This window comes from Dromaius novaehollandiae, chromosome 6, assembly GCF_036370855.1.
Source record: "Dromaius novaehollandiae isolate bDroNov1 chromosome 6, bDroNov1.hap1, whole genome shotgun sequence".
NCBI lineage: Eukaryota > Metazoa > Chordata > Aves > Casuariiformes > Dromaiidae > Dromaius > Dromaius novaehollandiae.
The window spans coordinates 27,915,962-27,938,986 of NC_088103.1; the positions used below are offsets into that span (position 1 = coordinate 27,915,962).

The 23,025-nt window shown below is 41.9% G+C and overlaps 1 protein-coding gene across 1 annotated transcript; it reads right to left on the reverse strand.

Moving 5' to 3' along the window:
- Positions 1 to 578: 578 nt before the first annotated feature.
- Positions 579 to 22,420, reverse strand: TMEM273 (transmembrane protein 273). The gene is made up of 6 exons (XM_026109969.2): positions 22,295 to 22,420; positions 17,945 to 17,995; positions 16,978 to 17,088; positions 15,057 to 15,081; positions 4,062 to 4,088; positions 579 to 2,859 (listed from the first exon to the last, which is right to left on the reverse strand). Exons 1-6 carry the CDS (start codon positions 22,347 to 22,349, stop codon positions 2,814 to 2,816), a joined length of 315 nt encoding a protein of 104 aa, XP_025965754.1. The 5' UTR covers positions 22,350 to 22,420; the 3' UTR covers positions 579 to 2,813.
- Between the last annotated feature and the right edge of the window lie 605 nt (positions 22,421 to 23,025).

The window sequence follows — 23,025 nt, forward strand, 5'->3', positions numbered from 1 at the left end:
AAAGCCAGTTGTAGGGGCAGCAACACTGGCCCTTCTGTGGGGCGGCAGGATGGCTGAGGTAAGTTTTGTCTGTGCGGAGCCAGGCTGGCTGCTACAGTTGTGCAGTTGTGGGTTAGGCTTTGTGGGGCACTAACTGTTGCTGGCACGGCAGCCGCTTGCAGCAGTGGCAATTGCCAAGCATGCCCAAATCGCTCAGCGGCTGCAAAAGCAGCAGCGCGGATGCTCCAGGCCCCCTGCCCCCAGCTCTGTGTCTCATGTCTGCTCGTCCTTTTCCCATACCCATGGAGCCATGGCACACAGAAAAACGTTTTGGGAACTCATAATCTCTTCCCCAGCCTACTGTATTTGCCTGATCAATATTATTAACTTTAATTCTCCAGGTCTGGTCCCTCCACTGCTTGTAACTTACCATTTTTTATTTATTTCCATCTTTATTTCCTGTAGTGTACTGAAATGATGTGAAAGACATTTGTTCACACAAATAAGTGAAGGTAATAGCTTCCCTCCCTGACCACATGCTCTCCTCTGTTCCAAGTCTTAATTAAAATGGTACTAAAGGAAGCAAATCAATTAACAGATACCTTACAAGATGGTTTATTCACTTACACATGTACGCATACACAATTACTTACAAGTATCACATTACAGCTTTAGTTTATCTGTTAGCAAATGCTGCTAATGAACTGCAGTGTTACTGAATTGGGTAACAGACACCTAGGGAATACAGGCAAATCATTCCAATATATCACTTTTCTGTGAAATAAACTTTACATCTTGTTATCTAAAATATGGGGGAAAATATAACATACCTTCCTTTTCACATTTGGAAAATTACCTGGTTTGCTAAACTCAGAAAAAAAAATCTTTTCAGTTACAATAACAAGTTGGTAGTTTATTCTTCATAGAAACAAAATCTTGAGATATCTGTTCTTATGATCTGGCAGTGCGCTGACCCTAAGCCCCTGGCTCAGCACATCAGCTCTGCCTCTAGCCTGTGGGGCTAACTGCGGCTGTTCACAGTCTGAAAGTTGATTATTGGATGGGGGCCCGGGTTTCCACATTTTTTTCAAGTCATATTTCTTGATAAGACACACAGCTTCCAGGTTGGACTTCAGTTTAACAATCACTTTTTTCCTAAATTGAATGACTTTTGCTATATTATGGTGGCAAAGAACTGGAAAAAAATTAATTTATTTTGATTTGAGATTAGTGTAACTGCGAGGAGAAACTGACTCACAAGTTAACCTTAGGAACGGATGCTAGATGACAGATTAAAAAATCCACATGCCCACAGATAGCAACTTGAGCTAAAAGCTTAGATTTATTTACAGTTTGTGGTCTTCAGATCTGGCTAGAGATTCAGTAAAATAGCATGTCCCCTTTGGAGTCATCCTGCAATGCAGAATGTATTGCAGCTATGTGCAATATTGTGACATTATCTAATTTTGTGCAAGCCATCTACCTGAGTCTTTCAAGCCTCTGGCTCCTGCTGGGTTTTCTGAGAGTGGTGAGAACAGCAGAGGCCGCTCGGCATGCACGTTGTGCCAGCTCTGCTCCCAGGGCACCCGCAGCGGACACGTGCTGCCCTGTCTTTAGGAGCTGAAAGTAAATCCTGGTTTGAAACACAAAAAACTTGCTGCTTTTCTTGAACCTTGTGATGATAATATCTGTTATGATGAAGCATTTAGGTGAATTGCTGAACTTTTGAAAGAAGTGGCTTACAACCAACGGAATAGGAAGAATCTGCATCTATAGAGTTATTTTCTTAACTGAGATGAAGACCATAGCCTTTTTGTAAAAGTTGGGGTGTGTTTACAAAATAGTGTGGGTTTAATCAATTTAAAATTATTTAAACTATTTAAAATGTTCTGAGACAAAGCTCTCATTTTTCTTCTTGTCACTCGTCCTGTAAAGGGCTTGTAATTGGAGCTGGGCAAAGCAGTTTTGATGAATACAGACTCAACAGAATATACGAAGCTAAAACAAGAATGGAGGGGTGGGAGGCTGGATTTAGTTCTGATTGAATTTATTTATCTGAGTGAATTATTTTATATTAAAAATAAGGATAGGGTGACTTTGGAAATGTCCGCTTAGCTCGTTTGTAGAATGTTGAGATGAAATGTTTCATTTCAGATGTCCAGAAACTTTTTATCTGGGGTATAAAAAACTGTTTTGATTTCAAGGTTCTAAAATCAAAATGTTAAAACTTCAAAGTGATATTTTTCATTTTAAATGACCCCAGTTCATTTGAAGTGACTGAAATTAGCATCATGGCCTAAAGTTAAACAAAATAAGCCAATCCTAAAGCTAAAAAGAGATATCACTTTAGCGTGAATGAAATATTTTTAGATCAACGCAAAACTTTTTTCCTGAAAAACTTGAGAAATCTTGCTTTGCTTGACCTCAGATGACTGATTTTCTGAGTCACTTCATTCATGATTTGCCTTACTGGAAGTATGAGTGTGGCTATGAATTCTGTTGAAATGTATTGCTAGCTTTTTGAATACTCTGGATTTAATTGATTTTAGAAATCAATCATATACTTATCCCAGGCTAAACAGGGCCTATTAATGAGCAGATGTCATCTTTTCTATTTTCCTCATACATTTTGTTCATATCCGTAGTATTGGGGATTGCAGGCTTTTTGTGCGCAGATGACTGAAGTTAGTATACACTGTAAACTCTTCCTGTAATCAATCAGTCAGTCTTTCAATTACAGAACAAGCAAAGGAATTGCTGTTGGTGAGATTCCTGCCTGTGGCCAAGAGACTTCCATTGATCCTCAGACTAGGTAACTGTTGATTGCAAAAGGATTATTGATCATTTGTACTTTTTTGCCCTGATATGTTGGCATCTTCTCTGAAAAGAAGAAGACATTGCAAGTTAACAGTTACTTCTGTAATTTCTGGCTTTTTTTTTTTTTTTTTTTTTTTTTTTTTTTGCCTGGAATGATCTATAGCACCACTGTAAAAATAGAATTGGGACACAGAGAGATAAAAATCACAGGAAATCTACAAAATTGCTATTGGAGCCACTGTAGTTACATTCATGAAGTTCCTTCCACTTAACTTTTTTCCTAAGTGTTTCTTTGTATCTTTGGAGTATTTGTTTTTCTTAAGTGAGCTAACACAACAGAAGTATAATTCTGGCTATGGTGGTGACTTCCAGCTGCCCTCCTCGCTATCCCACAGGAGTCCGCCTGCAGTGAGCAATGCGTGTTACGGCAGCATCCTGCTTGGGGGACTGCTCGTACTGCGGAGGTAGAAAGTGGGAAGTCATGTGGCCTGACCGCCTCTTTGAAGCTGCCTTGATGTGTGGCTTTGCTGTGTGGTTTCACTTCTGGGCTTCCATCTCTCCAGCAGCCGGCAGGTGACTACTAGCTGACCTACTTTCCTCTGAAGATTGTGAAGGTTAGTTAACATTTGTACAATGCTCTGGAAATATGAAAGGATTTGCCTCACTGAACTTCAGCTGTCTAAAATGTAGGTGCCTAGATTTCATCCAGGACTCCTCAGTAATCAGCGGAGAGAAACACCTCTAGAGGGGTCCTTGTAGCCTACAGCAGTGTTACAGGCTCAGGATGCATCGCCATTTCCCCGGCTCCCCTGGTATTGCCCTGTCACGCAGGGAGGGAGCAGCTCAGCAGCTCCTGGATCCATCGTGTGGCTGCGTCTCTGCGAGAGGTTGCTCCTTGGAGCAGCTGCTAATGTGGGGTAGCAGCACTGCAGCACAGCCGTGCCGTAAAGCAGAGAGCCTTGCGATATGTCTTGGCCTTATGTTACAGTATTCCAGGTTTACAGCTGGAGGACAAGGCCGCTAAATGACTTGCCTCGGGCCATGTGGAGTGTCTGTGGTACAGACAGGCAGATCAAGGTGCTCTGGGTGCCTGTGGGACCTCGGATAACCCCACAGCCTTTATTGCTGGCTGAATTTCCTCTGTTTGTCTCTGTACGTTACTCTGGTCAATGTGGCTTTGCAAATACTCTCTGACACTGTGTCTCCCTAGCACTGTCACTCCACCCTTCCTGCTCCATCAGACTCACCCTTTCTCTGGAACATACCTGTTCTGACTTGATCCCATATTTGACCTGCAAAGTATAGAGAGTGAGACATTAATTACGACTTTAGGAGCAGTAATCACAAATGAACGTTCAGAACATCATCAGGTTAGAAGCTGGCAAAATACAGGAACTTTTCTTCCTTTCTTCACTGCGCTTGAATCTTTTATTCAGTTTTACTCCATCTAGTGTCAGTGCCTGGAAGTAAGACCTTTCTGTGCCTCACAGCCTTCAACTTGTTTACATCTTTAGATCTCATGACTCAACTGGGAATTTGTATTCATCGTAGTCCCTTTCCTTCAATACTACTGAAGCGTTTTCTGATGACTTTGCTAAAAAGAGAAGACTTAGGAGATTTGGCAAGCAGGGACATGTTTCTTGTAATTTGCCTCAATCTTATTTCCTTCTCTGAGAGAAACTTTGTCACGTGTTTTTTTATTCTGAAATTTTCTGTTAATGCGAAATTCACTGCACTAACCATTAATGTCCTTAAGATGCAGTTAAGACCTGATTCTCACCTTTGTAGTTTAAACTGGACATGCAGTCCACTGCTGAATGAGTTTGGAAGAAAGAAGGCGGCCAGTGCAAGCTGATTTGAGCTTAGCTGGAGTGAATCACAGTGAAGCAGGTTCAAGGATGCCCACTTGACACCTTCCCCTGCTTGTGCTGGGGCAGGAGAAAGTGGCAGAGATCTGCTGTCTCTCAGTGTTGCTGCCCTTCCAAGCACCTGTGTGTCTCTGGCCTCATCTTAAGTAATTCTAATTCTGTGCATACAAGAGAATAAAAATAGACTAGTTTGGAGGCTGATGCTCTCTTTCATGCAACCCAATGTAATCACGTAAGTCACTTAAAGACAATGGCTTTCTTGCTCATATAGTCAGGCTGCCGTTACACCATTTACAATGGCAGTCGCTGCAGAAAAGGATGGTTCAGCCTCCTCTGCCACCTCGGCTGTAAAATGTCATCACTTCCCTTGTGCTGGCTGCTCTCAAATAGCCTGATTTCTCTAAAAATCATCTTTACTTTATGTCATGTAGATTTTCAGCAGGGCCATTTCTCATGGCCATGGAGCTGTGTGGCTGCCTGATGAGAACCTGCAGCTGGGCTGGGAGGGAGGGGAAAGCTCCAGGTGGGTCAGGGCAGAGCAGGACTGGCTTTGGGGGTGGCACCGTCCTTGGGAACGTTCACACTCAACTCTCCTGCAAGTAGGGGTGGAAGCTCACCCAAAGGTGCTAGTTTACAGACACTTTAAAAGCAACATTGCCACCTAAAGAGGTAGTAATACTCCTCCTCTTGTCTCCAGCTCCCACCCCCCTCCTCCTCCTTTCCTGTGCCAGCACAAGCATTTCTGTGACTGCAGTAAATCAGATCTGGCAGTGTGTCAGGGTTTTTCTTTAAGGACAAAAAAAAACCCCAAACACCCTTACTACTTTTCAGCCAGTGATTTTCAGTCTTTTTCTATTTACAAGTCCTTTTCATTTAAACTGTGGGGCTCTATGAAGTGTCTTTAAACTCAATTTACACCCATATTGAGAGCTTTTAAGCTTATTAACTTCTATAAACCCTTAGAAATAGTTCAGGGGTCCCCAAACTTTTGCATCCCACAGGGTAAAAGTCAGCATCACTTTCTGTGATACTTGCTCATTTCTTTCAGCTTGCCATTTGTTCTAGTAAATTAGTTTTGCTGATACCTAGCACAGGTCCTTCAGAGCATAAATCTTGGAAAGTAAGAGGCCATAGAATTGAAAGAAAATGATCTGACAGACTATATACCTGAGCTTAAAAGAGGGTTTATAAATAATCCTTTCTGAGAAGTCACTGGAAAAAGCTTCATAATGAATGCAAAGTTAAAGATTCCTTTTCATTTGTTCAGTGTGAACTTACCCAGTAACTCAACTGGGATGCAGGAAATTCTGTGAGCTGGACTATGCAGGAGCTCTGATTTGATGGCGCTTTCTTCTAGTCAAGACCTGTGGCATTCTGAGTCTTTTGCTTCGGGAGGCCTTGTTTTGTTTTATTTCTGAAGTTATTTATCTTTTAGAGATGATAGCGCTTTCATTCCTAGCTAAACCCATGTTGTCACCTCTCTTTCCTCCTGACCAGCCCAAGTCAGCATGAAGCTGCTTGGTCTGAATGGCAGACGGGCACTCCTTGGGGGCGGGAGGCTACCTGCTCAGTGGCATCTAGTATCGGTGTTACCCTGCGTGTCTCTTGGCAGGACTCAAGAAGGTAGGTAGTCTTTCAGAAGCATTTCTGTTTTGCAGTAGCTCCAGGGAAAGGTAGAGTTACTCAGCTATTGCTGGAATCAGTGGCACCAGCATGTTGGCCAGCAGAGACCGGGATGGCTCTGGAAGAAATTGCCTCCAACAGGTGTCTGGATATTGCCACGAATGCATTCTCTTGACTCAGCAGTTTGGGACCAACTCTCACAATCAAATGATTTAGAGCTATTCAAGACTAGCCTCAAACAGTTGTGCAGAGGAGTAGGAAGGAATAAGGATTCCTCTCCATTTGGCAGCTGTGAAAAGGTCAACCGCAAAGGCAGCCCCAGCTCTCCAGAGAGCAGAGGAATCCTGGGCCAGATGCTTTCCCAGAGCATGTGGAGAGTGGCCAGGCAGGAGCAAAAATAGCTAGAAGTGTGGCTCTGCCCTTCAGGCTGGTAGCTAGCATGAGTGAAGTATGCTGTATCTTGGAAAGGGTATAATGAATTACTTTCACTCTGGCAGTCTGGCCAATATATATGTATGTATATAAAACTGCCTCTGTGTGTGTGTGTGTGTGTGTGTGTGTGTGTGTGTGTGTTTGTGTGTGAAGTTTTCCCTCCAAGCAGGAATGGTGTTAAGAGAAACCAGGGCCCGGAGGTGCCCACAGATTGTCTTTGTGCTGCTTTTTAAAGCCCTGTGTTCCTAGAGCGGTGCAAAGCCTAGTGTCTTTGTTTCTGAGTATGTGATATAAAGATTAATTTCATTTGACAAAAAGGGTAACTTGAGACAAAGTAGCACGTTGAAGGTTGGTCAGAAGAACAAGTTCTGCTAGACAGGATGGTGACAGAACCAGGTAGTTCCAGAACCAGTTCCAGAACCAGGAGCCAGTTTACCGCTCTGTCCGTGGGTGGTTGTTGCCTCAACATAGAATGGATATTTACACTTTGTTTTTGCAAATGTGTCTGTGCAAGGAGTTGAGACAGCCATTTCTGAGGGCATTTTCTTGTTTCTTTACATTTACACTAATGCATGTGGAGTCCTTTAGGCCATCGCTGACTGTTCATATGTATGTTTACTTGCAATGCCATGCATTAGCATGGCATTTGGGTAGCTTTTAAAGATTTTTCACTGAACTCAGTTCCCAGGATGGATCCTGAGAAAACCTGTACTAGCAAATCATGGCTGCAGTGAATAGAGCCTGTGGTCTGTCAGCCACCCACCAATGCCTACAGTGTTCAGCGAGGAATCAGGCCTGCTCCAGTGCATCAGCAGGGCTGGAGTCATCACACGCAGGCAGTACCTGCTGCTTAGTGAAGTGCAAACTCTGGTGCTTCTGCCTAAGTGTTCTGCAGCTCTCCAAGTTATCTTGCACTTCCACTCTCCCTGTAACTGTTCATTGCTGATGTTTGGTGATGGTGACAAGGAGAGGGAGTTTTGCGGTCAAAGCCAGCCACAGAGAAACCATTTTTGATTGGTTTGGCAAAGCAGAAGCCTTCTCTGTGGTGCTTATTTAGAGTGTAGAGGCTAAGTGTCTTTGCTGTCTTTGCTTTCCCTTTCTTGTAAACGCATAATAAGTTAGGAAAAGTGTATGCTGATCCTTTGATTGGGGTGTTTGTGTAACATATGAGTTGGAGAATGAAAGACCTTGTGAAAGGTTGCTGAGAGAAAAATGAGTGGCAAGTAAAAGAAAAGCTCATGATAAATCATTCAAGAGATAGCTGAGGGATGTTAAGGGAAAACATTAAAATCTTTGACTCCAGATATGTCAAAGATTCTGGTGAATCTAATGACTGATTTTCTCCAGATCCCAGAAAAAGTCGCTGACCATCATAGTTTTTTAAAAAGAGTATTCCTGGGAGAGGAGAAAAAGAAAGGTTTGTTTTAGAAAAGCAAAGACAGATTCACTCAGTGGCCCTGAGGAAGTTAGGCCTGCCTGGATTGGTGTGGATTGCTAAAGCTTCAGAGAGGACAGGTATGCATGTAGGTTACTGCTAATCCTCTTCCTTTTGATGCTTCACTTCTGTTGTTATCAGATGCTTTAAGAAGGTGTGAGAAGGCTACTTTGGACTGGTCACAGCTCCCGCCGAGAGGAACTGCAGCACTGAAACTCAGTTTGGCTTGCTCCATGAGTCCAGAAGAGCATGGGTTAGAACAACCAATAAAGGTCACCGTTTCCTACTCTTTTTGTACTCTTTTCTTTCCAGAGAAAATCTCCTTTGGAGAAGAAATCTTAGCTACTCTGATTAGAAATTGATAAAAAGCAATTTCTTTTGCAGATGTATTTTTGGCATCCTGGTATTTCAAGTACTTTTACCTGTGAACTTGTCTATAGTACAGCGGTGGTATGTGTTTGCATCTTAAGCAGATATGATTTCAATGGAGAGCAGAGTGGCCAAGACAGTATCCCTTACTAGGTGGAGAAGTAACATATAATGTTGAATGTGAATAGTTTACGCAGTATCTGAGTCAATGTGATGCATTTCAAAGCCCTGCATCCCTCACAGACTGCATTGTAAATCCTGATCCTTTTTCCTTGTGCACTGCTCTTCCTGAGATACATTCAGCTAAGGGCAAGGTCTCTTTTATTTAAATGAATATTTACTTATGGATTTGAATTCATGAATTCCAATGAATGGCCCTGGTTTCCAAAGGACTCCCACTTGTGACTCTCTCAGGTACCCTAATATCAAAACTAGGTCTTCACTTAAATTTATTTGTGAGTTCAAACTCCAGTGATTAGAAAAACTATACCTCTCATTTGCAGCTAATAATATCAGTGATATGACTTATGTTTACTTGATTGGCTTCCTGTTTGGCAGCTGGTGCCTTCTGCGATCCACAGTATTATAGACCAGTTTGGGTTATGTAGATCAAAACAAAACTAAGAACTGTTTTCCTCTCCAAAATAGGAGGATATTCTTTCTGTCTCACTCTAAACTTGCTTGGAGGCTCTGAGGCTGTTAGATCAGATCCTGTTACGTTCATTACCACTACTTGTTGGTGCAGCTGAGTATAGACCCAGGCATGGCCAAATGCTAGGAAAAAGGTTCTTGGCTCACATACATAGGCTGAGACAGCTCTGCTACTTGGAAGAAAGTGCAGCTCAACATCTAAACGTGTGCTTGTTTGTCCAAACCTAGTCTTTGCAGTGTCATCCATCTCTGATGTTTATATTTTCCAAGTGGATGATTTCACCTCCTATTTAATCCATAGTGCTATTTTTAGAGTTAGACAACGTGCAGACTGGAGGCTTTCAGGATGGGATGACTGTTTCTCCTTGGCTTCTGAGGGGGAGGTTAAGTGGAAGAAATGAGCCATGACTTTGAACTCTGTCTCAGCCTCAAAGGTTATCATTTAACATGGGTTTGCAGACTTAGTTCAGCTGAAGGCCCTTTGCAGTTTGCCGGCAGCCTGAGAGTCCCACTCAATTTGTACAGAATGGTTGTTGCACTCTGCAACTGTCATTCACTTTTGTTAAACAGGGAGGCTCAGTGGGAGAGAACGGCAAGCCCATCGTTGCACGTACCACCCGCTGAAGTGGCCAGGCTAAAATGCGCCATCCGCTGAGCTGAGCTGGCTAAAATGAAGGGTGCCGTTCTGGACCTGATCTCCCAGGGAAATATCTCTGTGCTGGAGATGCAAGTGGTCGTGGGCAGCACACCAGAACTCACTGCATGTTCTTGGGAGCTGTGGTGAACCCTCACGCACATGGGAATTCACAGTGTCACTGTGTGCAGCATTATATCATCTGTTGCTAGTGAATGATCCCTTATGTCTGGTCCATGGGGGCGTAAGGAGAAAGGAGACTTGCCTTCCATGGAAGCTGCTTTCAATTACAGTAATTTAAGAAGTAAGTTATAGGCTAGAACTTACCCACTGGCATTACCCTTGGTTACAGAAATTTGGTATTACAAGATCAGTGCATTGCTCATGCCTGGAATGCATAGATAATCTGTGCTCAGAAGAAAAAAGAGGGCTTTTCCTGTCAAAAGGCACAGCCTGCCCCAGCCTAAGGGAAGTTCTCCGTTAGCTGAGAACAGTGCAAGGACTGTGACATGCAGCTGAGCAGTTGTGATTCCATGCAGAAAACAGCAAAAAAGATGCACTTAGCTTAGTCCCAAGCCCAACTCTGTTTGTCTAAAGAGGCTGTAATTCTCAGGAGTACACTGTATTTCACCAGCATAGTCTAGCAAAAGAAAGAGAAATTAGTCCCTTGGAAGAAGTCTAGTGGGAAAACACAAGAGAATATCTAGATGCTACTCTGGGTAGCAAAAGAAAATCATTGATATGCTTGGCACCTGGGCTGTGCAGTGCCCAAGCTCCTTCTCTCCTCTCTCAAATATCAAAATGACTTGTGCATTGCATTTAAAACCTGAGCTCATGCCGAGTGATTTACAGGGGTGACTGTGGAACCCAGTGAGCTGCATGGGCAGTTTTGGTATTTGTTGTTGCTCAGGATGCTTTCAGGCAACATGTTCCTTTTTGCTATTGCAGCAGGTTTAAAATATGTACCTTTTCCCCTTTAGTAAACTTCTATATCCCTGTCTCTCCATCCTTCTCCTTGTCTCTCTATGCCTCTTTCTTTGTCTCCTTCTGTCAAAATAAATCTGGCTGCCATGCACTGTAGTTAACTCAAAATATTGCTAACATTAAATGTGCCCAGACATTTTTATTAATACATTAAACTTGCATGAAATTTAGGAATTATAATTTACCAAGCTTACACCAAGATGGCATTTGAGACTGACATGAGCTATTAATTAAAAGAAAGGACATTAAATAATTGTCAGTTGACATCTAAATTACTGTTTTGTTAGCTGACAGCAGCCTGCCTCAAACCTCTTACTCTTCTCAAGTATTAGTAAATACCCCATTGAGTTTAAGGGCATCCCATTATGAATTGATTGTTTGAATCATAATGTTATAGACCTGAGTAAATAAAGTGATAAATGCTGTTAATTACTTCACAATGAGCTGCCAATGTCATGTGGGGCTAGAAACACTTGTCTTTTAAATATTTTGGAACCCACCAAGGTGGAGACTGATCACAATGCTTCCTGATTTAAGTGTAAACATGATCTTACCATATCCTGGTTAGGTTCAATATCAGCTAATCAGAGTTCTGCCATACAGGAAGATTGTCTGCCCCGAGGCCTCCCATTGCTAGGAGTCTGTGCGACTCCACTGACTGCGATGACGATGACGATGACGCTGTGCTGGGTGACACCCACTCAGCATGTGTCCCAGCTAGGGAGAGAAGTTATTGGGAGGCTTGAGGCACTTGTGGGAATTACGGGATGGAATTTAAAGGAAAATTTGGCTGAACGTGAGTTCAGTGAGTGCTTTATCAGTCATCTGAAACTTTTCTTCTGAACAAACACTAATAACTATCACTTGTTGAGCAGAAAATTGTCTGCAGATGATATGCCAGTTCTCCTCTTCAGTCCTAAAGGGGTCATATGTCGATTACTAGATATCAGTGAAGGCTTCATGTATTCATTTGCCTGTATGATTGCCTGGCATAAGTCTAAGACCAGGTAATTTCAGATGGTGGACTTTGCTTCATCAAAGGGTTTTCCAGGACTAGCCACCGGCCTAAAAATGCTGTGAATTAGAATCTCCATGGAATTGAAGCAAGTATTTAAAATTGGTTTAGACCTAATTATCACTTGTCTCTCCAGTGACCTCAATAAATGGGAAACTATTCCCTTGGCCTATGGGGAAGAATAAATCAGACAAAAATGAACACACAGCTTGGATGTTCTTGAAGAAACTCTTCAGTACTTGTAATACTGCAGCACTTGTAAAGCTCAATACAATTAATACCTCAATGCTGTTTTCAGGGAATCAGTGGTTTTGGTTTGGGGATTTTTTTGTTTGTTTGTTACTTTAAGAAGAACAGCTACTTCCTATCTCTCCTTTGAGAGATGTACAAACATCCTCAACAAGTTAGATTAAGACTGTTGGTATCCAAAATACAGCATATATGACCATATCTTTGTGTCAAATTTGGTCCTACAAAGAGGAGATGCCGACATTGTTGAGAGTCCCGTGGAAAGTTATCACATACTCCAGTTACTACCTGTACTATAAAGGTCCATTCCCCACCTTTAAAATATTCCAATCCGGAATAGGCCAGTATAATGGCAACACAAATTTTACCTTACGGAAAGGTCCTGCTCTGAGGAAGGCTAGGAGAAAAGATGAAATACTACACGGAGTCCTGCATGCTTTATCTCCCCTTCATTTTCTGTGAGTAGACTGCTTGGGTTGCAGAACAGACGAATGATGATGCAAAAACAATGAAGCTAATTCTGCATCAGCTGTCTGAGATGTGGAACGGTATTGCTTTGTTTATAAAACACTACATCATATGTACTTTTGTGCTAAAATTGATGCTATCTCAAGGATATCTGCACTTCACATCAGTATTATCATTAACCTTCCCGATTATACCCGCTTTGTAAGTTCTTAGATGCGTCATCTGTGGTGTTGCTTTATCAGGGTTAAACCACTCCATCATTGTAGCAGATAAACAAGAATTGGCTGTGTATTTTTTGGTTACTGAAGATTAAATCACACATTCACTTCTTTTTTTTTTTACTACAAACCAACGTGCTATGGATTAAGATATAGCCGCATTTTTTAAATTCATTTTCTATGGCCCTAGTAATATTTCTACTGTCAGTGTCAGTTTTCCTCAAAATCAGTAGAAGGCTATATTTTTTCCTCAGATTAGCATCTGTACTACAGAATCCCTTAATGATTCACCAAGGGGTAATAATACATAGATGTCTTGAGGTAAACAAGACCAAAGATTTGTCAGTAAACTACTCACTGTCACAGTAGAATTGAAAAGTACAACTGATTAAAGAAGAGATGTTGGATTTCAAATTGTCTTCTGCTTAGAAAAAAAAATTAGCATGCATAGTTTTGCTGCAAAACATTGTGGGATTGCAGTTTCTCTCCTTTGTCTGTGGTGGTGGTTCTGAGTGAGAGAGTTTGTGTGCATTGTGTCATGTTTCCAGCCTTCAGACCAGAATTTTAACATGAAACAAGGGATTTCTCTCTACCTTATCTCTACCTAATGCTTGGAGATTAGAACACAGAATCATCAAAAAGGTCAATGTAAGCACGTCATTAAAAATGTTAAATTTTGCTACCATGACAAAGTCAGTCACTTCCTCTAGAAAGAAGATGATATGATAGATGCTCAAAATGTCTTTGAAGGAAAATATCACACATAATAAACAGCATGGAGGGTAGAAAAGCAAAGTGCAATCTGGGCCAGTTTCATAGATCATAGCAGTAAGCCTGGAAGAAATACAGATGGTAAATCCACTTTCTTCTATGTCTCTTCTTGTCTTTGTCCCTCTATTCCCTTTATGACCTTTTCCCTCTAGACTTTAATCTCCTGAGTTTTCTGTTTTAGTCTTTTTTTGTTGTTCCTTTCTGTGTCTATATTCCCCTTAATACATCAGAAATAGCTTACTGGGCATTGTATAAACACATCTTTTCTCTCTCCTGGCCACATGAAAGTCCTAATTTATTTTAGGCTGATATACAGAAAATTTGAGTGTTTTGTAAGAGAACAGACTGAGCACAACGTGTTACTAAAAAGAAAACATTTTGTGAGAGTTAGCTGTGTTAGGCTGTGGAACAGTCTCCCCGGGATAATGACAGATGCTGCATGACTGGGGCCCTGCTCCGTTAGGCAAAACACTGGAGTACTTTCTGTAAAGAGAGCTCTTGTTTTGATCTTCAGCTGAGTGTTTACATATGTTGTTTAGCCTCTATGAAGAATGACCCTGATGGGGACAAGCCCATTAGTGCTTCTATCCACCTCCCCCAGAGAGGCCAAGAGCCTTTTTTTCAGGTCATTGAGTACAGCTGCTGCCTTCAGTTCATGAGAATGCTGATTAATTCATGCATTTTTTTACTCATTTATAAAATCTTACAGGGAAGCAAAACATATCTATACATGTGGGTTACCATGATCCAAAGGACAACTTGCAGACCCCTGTGTACATCTCCACGCTACTGCCCACTCCTCAGAGGAGATGAGGAGCGGCGATTGTCTAGGCAGTCTAGCACTGCCTCTTGTGCCTGTGGAGGAGGCTCTCACCATGCCTGGTAGGAGGGAGGAAGGTGAAGGGCAAAAATGCATCCCTTGCAGCAGGAATGACCACTGCGTGGCCTTGCTCTGTAAGGTCTGTTGAAGGCAGTTCCCAGAATCGAGATCTAGTCACAGTGTTTGGGAAAATTTTGATGAAGCCATTTGACCTGAATTACACATTTTTGTTTAAATCTAAAGTGTCAATATAGTCAAATATGTCAATATAGTCAAACTTTGTTTCAGATAAAATGTTGAAAAGTTCTAGCAATACCAAAGAACGTCCAACTTCAGCACCTTTGAAACAAGGTCTTTGGCTTGCAGCCCTCAAAAATGCTTTCTTTTTTGTGAGCTTGCTATTATAATATGTAGCACAAACTAAAACATCAACATCAAAAGTGTTCAAGGGATTTTTTTTTTAGAAAGAATCTCGGTCTGCTGAGATTTCTTTCCTAATTCTGAAATGTCAAAATCCTCTGTTATATGGAACATCCTTTTTCCATGCAGCTCCAGTAGATATCATGATAGGTGTCATGATTCTCCAGAGGCTTGCATATATGTTATATATTGTGGAAATCACAGTTGTGGGTAAGCATTATGCATAAAGAGAGAGAGTAATTAAACATTACAGTTTGTATGTTCCACTAGACCTTGGAAAACACCAGGAGCAAGGAGTCTTACCTTCTATCCATTTTGCCATCTGATTCTAAAGAGAGAATAGGAAAATATGGTTAGTTAAGACACCAGGAACAGACTGGTGATAAGCCTGTTCAGAAGTTGTGAGTACGAAACCAGAAGAACTTAGTTAATGTAGGTAAAGTGGGTAAAGATCCAGCCATCCTTTTTGAGGCCAAACTCTTTGATATTAGTGGTGCCATGCAACCTTCCTAAGCCCTTCTTAATTCTTCCAGCTGGAATATCTGATATCAGTTTTTTCAAGACTGTAACTTTGTTAATATTTTGGCTATTTTGAGTGTGGTACGTTCCCAGAGTGTCATGAGGAAAAACTATGAGGACAGATGCTTAATGAGAATTAAGAGGAAGCAGTCTCCCGTTAGCACTGCAGTGCAGTGCCAATAAAGAAAGCATCAGCCACTTGTCCTACAGAAAGCAGCATTTCATTGTCATTGGTGTCCTCATGGAGTACTTGGGGAGTTCAGGTTGCAGAATTATCCTTCGAAAGACCTGCATTCCAGTACTGGACCAGGTGAGCTCAGACAGTTTAGTTCATACCAAGCTTAATGGTTAAGACTACTCTACTCTCCTTTTTACTGAGCAGAAGTCTGTGCCTGCTGTTGAAGCCGTGTGTCACGGTGCTTTGCCGACTTAGTAGGGTCAGACGGTTCTGGCATGCTGGGAAATCACCTGTCGTTTGTCACAGGAGGATTAATGCAGATCTAGTCACAGAAGCAAATGTGTCCGGATACAGTGGATAGCCAGACAGTTCCTAATCCTATGCTGTCACATCCTGTCTGCATGGTTCCTTCCCTGCATGTTCCTTGTTTAATTTCTGTCACATTTTTTGTGGTAGAAACTGGCTACATTAATGAGAATTCCTTTGTTTTCTAAAGGCAGATTGCGTAGAATTGGCACTTTGCATGTGACTAGAGGTGAAAAGCAGCTTTTTCAAATTCACCATGGAAATGCCATACAGAGAGTAATGCTTTTGGTCCCCTAACTTTCTCCTCTATTATAGTCCCTTTTCTTTCAGTGGGGATAATTTCTCCTCATATTTCATTACACTGCCTTGCTGCTCCATTTTGTTCTATTATTTCCTTCTGATCCAAATTTTCATGTGTTACCAAAAGTACAAATCTCTCTCAAAAAGCAAAGAGGAGCTCTGTGCAGAGGATGTAGGAGCACTGAATACCACTGCCTCTGGGGAGATCCCTGGGAAAAACTCTGCCTCTCACTAACTCCTGTGTACTGAAATGAAGGACGTTTTTCAGTTTCACTTCTAAATCTGGGGGTTGAATCTAGAACTGTCGGTTGTAAACCTGTGGTCCAGAGGCAAATGGAGGTGTTACTCCCACCAGTTATGATGTTAGGTTAAAGAGCTTTCATCTGTTTTAAATAAAAAACATGCTTTCCTCTGGCAACCTGAGAACCTAATCACAACTAACAAGTTACAGGGAGTTTCACTGTGTACTCTGATGGAAAATTCATTAAGTACCACATCCTGATATCAGACAGTCACATTAGAAGGGAAGGACCAAAATCAGTGAAAGAAATAGTAATTTTGGCCAGGAAGTGTGAGCAAACCCCTTACCCATCCTGCAAGTACAATAGGATCTTTAACTTATGTTAAATAAATAGAATTTTGTTTTAAAAGAGAACTATTCGAAAGGATACCCAGGCAGTAAGCTGAAGTGAATTCTATTTCTCTTGTAAGGCTGAAGAGCTGAGCTGACTATATTAATATTTGAATCTGCAGTTCTAGGGACTCCAGCACCTCAGATGCTTTTAAAACAGTTCTCTATATGAAAACTGGAGCTGCAGCTCATACATATGAATTTCCTAGCAGCAAAGCTCAGATCTGCTGTATCAGAACACAAGAATGTCTAGATCTCTGGACCAGAAATCAGGAGAATGTTTTTCTTACCTCCAAAGGCATTGTCAAGCATATTTTTTCTGATCATACAGATTATTACTGCTACAAAAGCAACTGATAGAAAGGTTCCCAGAGTAACTCCTATGATAACATATGTGAAATCTGAAAAAATTGAAAACAAACTAGTGAATATACACCATTAAATAGTAAGTACAGCTGTTTGTATTCCAGGTGTGATAAGACCAAGATTCCAAAGTTCAAATGGATCCCTCCTCCTTTTTTTAAAAGAAAGGTCATACCTACTCTTCAGAAGGGGCTGTTAATGCAGAGCCAGACTGGGTAACTGAGAAGACTCACATACCACCCCAGTCTCTCAGCCCCCTGCACACTGTGAAACTGTCACGTGAACCTGTGGCTGTGGGGCTCAATGCAGTTTGAAGTTGATTAAGTAGGTTTAGCCCTTGGTGTATACTGGCCTCAGTTGAGTTTCAGAGCGAGGGCTCTACATATTCCCCAAAGTGGATTGCATGAGCCCCACTCCCTTGCCACTCACTCTCTATCCTCCCCAGCTGTGTTTCCTGCTTCCCAGACCCACACATGCACAATCTTCATAGCCCAGTCCTCAGCATCCTGCTCTGCCTGACTAGTCTGCCCTTAAGTCTTTGCTAGGAGAGAGCAGGAGAATTTTTAAGTGTAGCTTATAAACCATGCTGTGTTTCTGCATCACTGTGTGCAACCCAGGGTCAGCTTTCAGCTGTCGGACTGAAGGGTGCCTCTGTTCAAGATCTGCGGGGTTCCAGCCTCTGCCACCCCTGTGCTCATTCTGTTTGCTCAAAAGTCATTTAAAGGCCCTACTTACAGGGCAGGACTCTGATGTGCTAGGCAAAGTACAAGCACACAATGGGCAAATGATCTTCTATACATACAAGTACATTCTAAGTACATTCATTTTTGTTATATTTTCTTTGCACCTAGTGTCTCTTCCTGTCTAGAAGCAAATATCTCACCAGGAACTCACCTATTTCCTCCTCTGAATTTCCAGAGGCATAGACCTTTGCTCTCCAGAAATCTGAAATGGAAATGTTGCAGCCAGTTAGGATATCACACAGAATGCCCTGTTTTTACCTGAGCGTGCTGTATCAGGCTATTCCAAGGTGAATGGCTGATCCTGGTAAAGCTTAAAAAAGATCTGTGGCTCCCTAGAGTAGTGAATATTATCAGTACAGTTAATGAGGAAATCCTAGGAATGTGGAAGAGTGCACTGCATGCCAATTTTTGGACAATTGTGAAAACATGATTTTATGTTGTGATAGCAGTGTTTTCATTCTAAAATAAGAATTTTAGTCTCTGGTGGGGAACCATGAAAGAGTATTATCTGTTTAAAACTCAGGTGGGATTTTAAGGCCTTAAATGCATCCATTTTTCCCAATGCTAAGCTCTCGGACATCATAAGTCAAGTTTCGTCCCTCTTAGCTCCCTTCTTCTCTCTCTCCTCCACTTCTTGTTGAGAAGTAATTCTTAGGGCTTCTGGGGCTTATTTTTCCATTAATATGAATGCTAGAAACATGATTGTTTTTACATCTAAAGCATAACTGTTTCAATCCTAAAAGCTACAAAATAGCCTTTTTTGGGTACCCTTTTAGAAATCGGTCTGATCCATCTGATCTGTTTCATCTGTCTGATTTTCAGATTGCTGAAAATCTCTCTTAAACTGAGTGTGGGCTCTAAGCCTTCTGCCATTACGTCAGAAAAATTTGACATGTTGAGTGGCTCAGAACAGATTTCTTTTTATTTCCTGGCCTTAGCCACATTTCTAATCCCAAATTTTCATAGATTATGAGCCAAGCTCCAAAAATCTGGAGACTAGTTTAAAAAAAAAGAGTTTTAAACCAAATGTTTTTTGGGAGCTATAATTCTGAGCTAAAAGTCTTTTTTTTTTTTCCCTAAACTTTCTTCACAATCAAAATGCCTGGAACCGTATTTTATACAAGCAGGAATATACTCCATCACATGACACTCAGAGATGGGAATGTGGAGTATGAGGGAAGGGAATCCAATCACAGATATGATCCCAAGAGCTGACTACTCTACATGATCAAAATCAAAGTTACAAGGAAAGGAAATAATAAAAAAGTCTAAGACTACACAGTGGGTGTGGAAGCATAGCTCCTGATTTTCCAGATTAAAAAAACGTTTTCTTAGCTATCGGCTATGAATTTATTTCATTATAAATTTTAAAAAATACTCTTTCTTCCATCCCCTTAATTATTCTTTGTGCTGGTATGAAGAATGTTTTAAATTCAAACATAATAAAAGTGATATTGTATTACTTTTATTATCCTAATGATCATAATACATAGACCTTAATGTATGCTTTCTAATGGAATTAAACCAGTGACAGATTATGTGTTTTATGGCAGAAATAATATTTTACATGGAATATTTTATGTAGGTCAGTTTAATATATTGGGATTTAATTATTAGTTTCTTTTTAAAAAGGAAGGGAGGAAAATCTCTGGAAGCCCACAGGAGTAGAGAGAATGTTTTCAATTCATAGTTTCAATATGGTTTTAATTAAGGTTTAATACCATTTACTGGATGCTGCTTAAATACCAGTTGTTTCTGAGGAGTGTTGAATAGCCAGCTTCTGTTTGTTTTGGTTTCTGCTTGGGTGGAAAGAACTGGATGGACATGGCCAGAGACAGGATACATGTGTCACTGTTTAATCTACACCACATCTTCATTTCAGATCTCTTGGGGAGCTATACAAACATCACAGAACAGAGCCATTAGAAATGATGGCAGATGTTCTGTAGCACTCCTCCCCGTTCCAGCTTTCTGATGGGCTCTTTTCTCTGTATACTGGATTTAGACTAAATCCTACCTCCGAAATAAACTCTCTGAACTTGGAGAATATTTGCTTTTGGGTCAAAGAATTTTGCAGATGAATTCGATATTGGTATTTGAGTGACTTGTGGATCATTTTTGAACAGTCCTGAGGCAACTGATGGTGCTTTCTCACCTCTCCCGTATGCCCAACTTGTGTGTAACACACAGTTTGCACAGTAGCACAAACAGATGGTGTTGTCCTTACTATGTGTACTGCGGCTTAACAAGGGGCCTTGGCGTGTATCTGGTGTATCGAGCTGCCTGGTGAATATGGGGCCGAGAGCGGCCATGGCACCCCGGCACATCCAGCTAGCGTTACGGGGCTTCGGGCCCTCCACCCATGGGGCGAGTTTTTCTGTGAATTTGCCAGCGCCCAAAGGCACTAACAGGACTTCGTGGCCCTGGCCCCATCCTTCCCAGCCCCAGGCCCCATCTCAGGCCATCCTGGGGCCGTCAGTCCCTTCCCCAGGTGGGGAGACCCCAGGTGAGGCCAGTCAGGGCCGTTAAGGGGTATCAGTGCCAGGGTGTGCCTCCGCCTGGCCTGGGAAATGTTTTGCATGTGTGTCACTGGCAGAGAGATGAGCTGCCAGGTCTCGCATTAGAGCCAGCAAGAGAACAAGGAAACAGTAAATGTAACTTTTCCATGACAGCATGCCTGAGGAATCAGGCTTTGTCAGGTGTATTGGATCCAGGTGTGCAGCTGAGGAAGGGTTTGCTCCTCTCGGCCCACTGCAGTCCTCTGCCAGTGTGGCTACCTCCCCCAAAGCAGGAGCAGCTGAGTGGGTGATCAACAGGTACATAAATACATTAGGCTGTGACTAGATTGAGAGTCCTTGCTCTGTAGTTTTTGTGAATCCCTAAGCAGCCCTGGTCTTCCTCAGGCCCTCTGTGTACAGAGAAGGGTTATGCAGAAAATAGCTTCTGAGCTGAGGAGTGTCCTGCTCTGCTTGTGCCTTGTGCTGTGTAAGTGTGTTAATGCAGGGTCCTGTCCTTGGGTCAAGACAAGGAGAAATGTGGTGTGGAGTATGTTTTGGGTGTAGGCTCAGCTCTGCAGGGAGCAGGAATAGCTCATTTTCTCCATCTTATTTAATAAGTATTGTGAACAATGTCTAGCCCTGACCTGCAGAGATAAACAGTGACACGTGTGCCTTGTTTCTCAGTGCTCAGCACTTACCTTAGTCCCTTTTCTTCTTCTGCCTTCTACTTCTATCTGGTACATATATGCATATAAAATATGTGTATGTATGTATAAAAACTATTTTTTTTCCCCTTCTTCATTTTCTCAGATTTTTCTCTCTGCCCTCTCATTACAGCAGATGAGAATCAGGACCTAGGGTGCAATTGTTGCTGACTTTCTCCTCATATCTGTAATAACTGAAGCTGGTTACCCATGCCCTTGTCCTCTGTGGGGAGCAGTCTCCCGTCCTCTGGACTGTTGGAAGTGCCTATGGAAAGGTGCAGAGGTCTTGACGTACCAACGGAAGGTGGGAGAGAGAGAGGGACAAATAAATTCCCATGTATACTCTGTGAGAGGGAAGACAAGGACCTGTTAGGGTCCTTTTACCCTGCCGTCTTTGAGAAGGACAAAGAGGATAGAGCACTGCTGTAGACCTACAGAGAGCTTAGCTTCCAGAAGCCAAGACAGGAGCAAATATCCAGTAGATGCAAGCTGGAACAGCTGGTCTTCCTGTCTCAGGTAGGGCAAACTGCCCTTGTGCAATTCCCCCAAAATAGACAAGGATTTTCTATGAATTTTTGCATGAAGTAGGGTAGTGTGGGAGTTGTCCATTTGGTAAAAATTAAGCTCTTGCCACCAGAGGGTGCCTGCCTCCATTACCTAACCTCTCAGAGACCACAGTAATGGACGTAAACCCGTGTGTTTGTATCTGCTGCTACGTCTGTTCTCTCCCTCAGTCCCCGTGTTGATATGACTGCTGCTGGCCCTTGCTGTCTGTGTGCCCCACTCATTCCCTGCCTGAACTGGAGGTGAGTAACCATGAAGTAAGAGGCAAGTTGTGCAGATGAGAAAGCCCTGCTTTGGGCTGGCAGGAAGCACTAGAAGCAGCCTGAGTCAAGAGCATCTAGGTGAGAGTCACGGAGACCAAAAGTGACTTGCAGACAGCATGCACCAACATTTTCCTTATACTGCACCAAAGTAATATTTCCTACACAGTGTCAAAGGGGATGCTCAGCAGCCTTTGCCATCTCACTAGTGAAGATGCAGATATTTAACTTCATGGTGTCTTTTGGACTGCACAGAGCTGATCTTTTAGCACTAATGCTAAGAAATACTGGCTAGAAAGCTCAGCAGAATACCCTCTGTCTCAACAAATGTTCCTTCTCCAAGGAACAGTGTTCAAAATAAAGTTTAAAACAACGTACATGCAATCTGACTGAGAAATAAATAATTTCACCAACCTGAGGAGATCAAAAAGTAAGTCTCTAAATGGATGGAAAAGCAATAAAATAGATCACTTACGTAAGGAAAGAAGAAATGTTGTTAGGACTGATATCCAGCTTGTTAGTAAGATCATTCTGAGGTTTTGGCAATGGAGTGGTTTCACCGAAATTCTCTGGATTTAGCTCTTTTGCAGTGTCTTTAAAAAAAAAAAAAAAAAAGCCAGGTCACATGGCTATATTAGGAAACAACAGTCACATCCTGAGTAGTTGCTTTGCAAACAGAAGTTCCCTTTTTTGGGTTTAAGTTAAATTCAATGTAGAAATAAACTCCCTGCTTGAAAGTGTTCTGTGGAGATGGACAACCAACAGTCAGCTACTTAGCTTTTTTAAGGTAACTTTAAATGCCAGCGTTTATTTTTACAAAGTTGAAAAAGTCCTACTGTAGTGAATTGGTCTCTGCTGAAGTCTCCTGTATCTAGAGAAGTGAGTGACACTTCTGAATTACAAGGAGTACTTGGCTGACCACTTCCTTATCGCAACTAGTCCTTTCAGGAGGACATTGGAAGAAATTTGCCACAGACTGCAAAACCACTGCAAGCCGTCCCTGGAAGAGGAATATCCAGATTTAGTAGGAGCTTTTTTAAAAAGCAGGACCTTACTGGCAAATGATGCTTCTCATAATAGGCAGGCTTATTGTCTGGACCACAGCAAAAAACAAATTTTTTGCTCTGACAAGCTGTGAGTGAAAACATTTTTATGTCTTTTTTTTTTTTTTTTTTTTTTTTGAATAAGCAAAATAGGGTGTTATCC

Excerpts from the sequence above, each read along its gene's own strand:
- TMEM273 (XM_026109969.2), bottom strand. The coding sequence starts at position 22,349 with ATGATCTTACTAACAAGCTGGATATCAGTCCTAACAACATTTCTTCTT. Across the intron at positions 17,996-22,294 it reads AACATTTCTTCTTTCCTTAC|ATTTCTGGAGAGCAAAGGTC; the intron begins GTAAGTGATCTA and ends TTTCCATTTCAG. Across the intron at positions 17,089-17,944 it reads AAATTCAGAGGAGGAAATAG|ATTTCACATATGTTATCATA; the intron begins GTGAGTTCCTGG and ends CAATTTTTTCAG.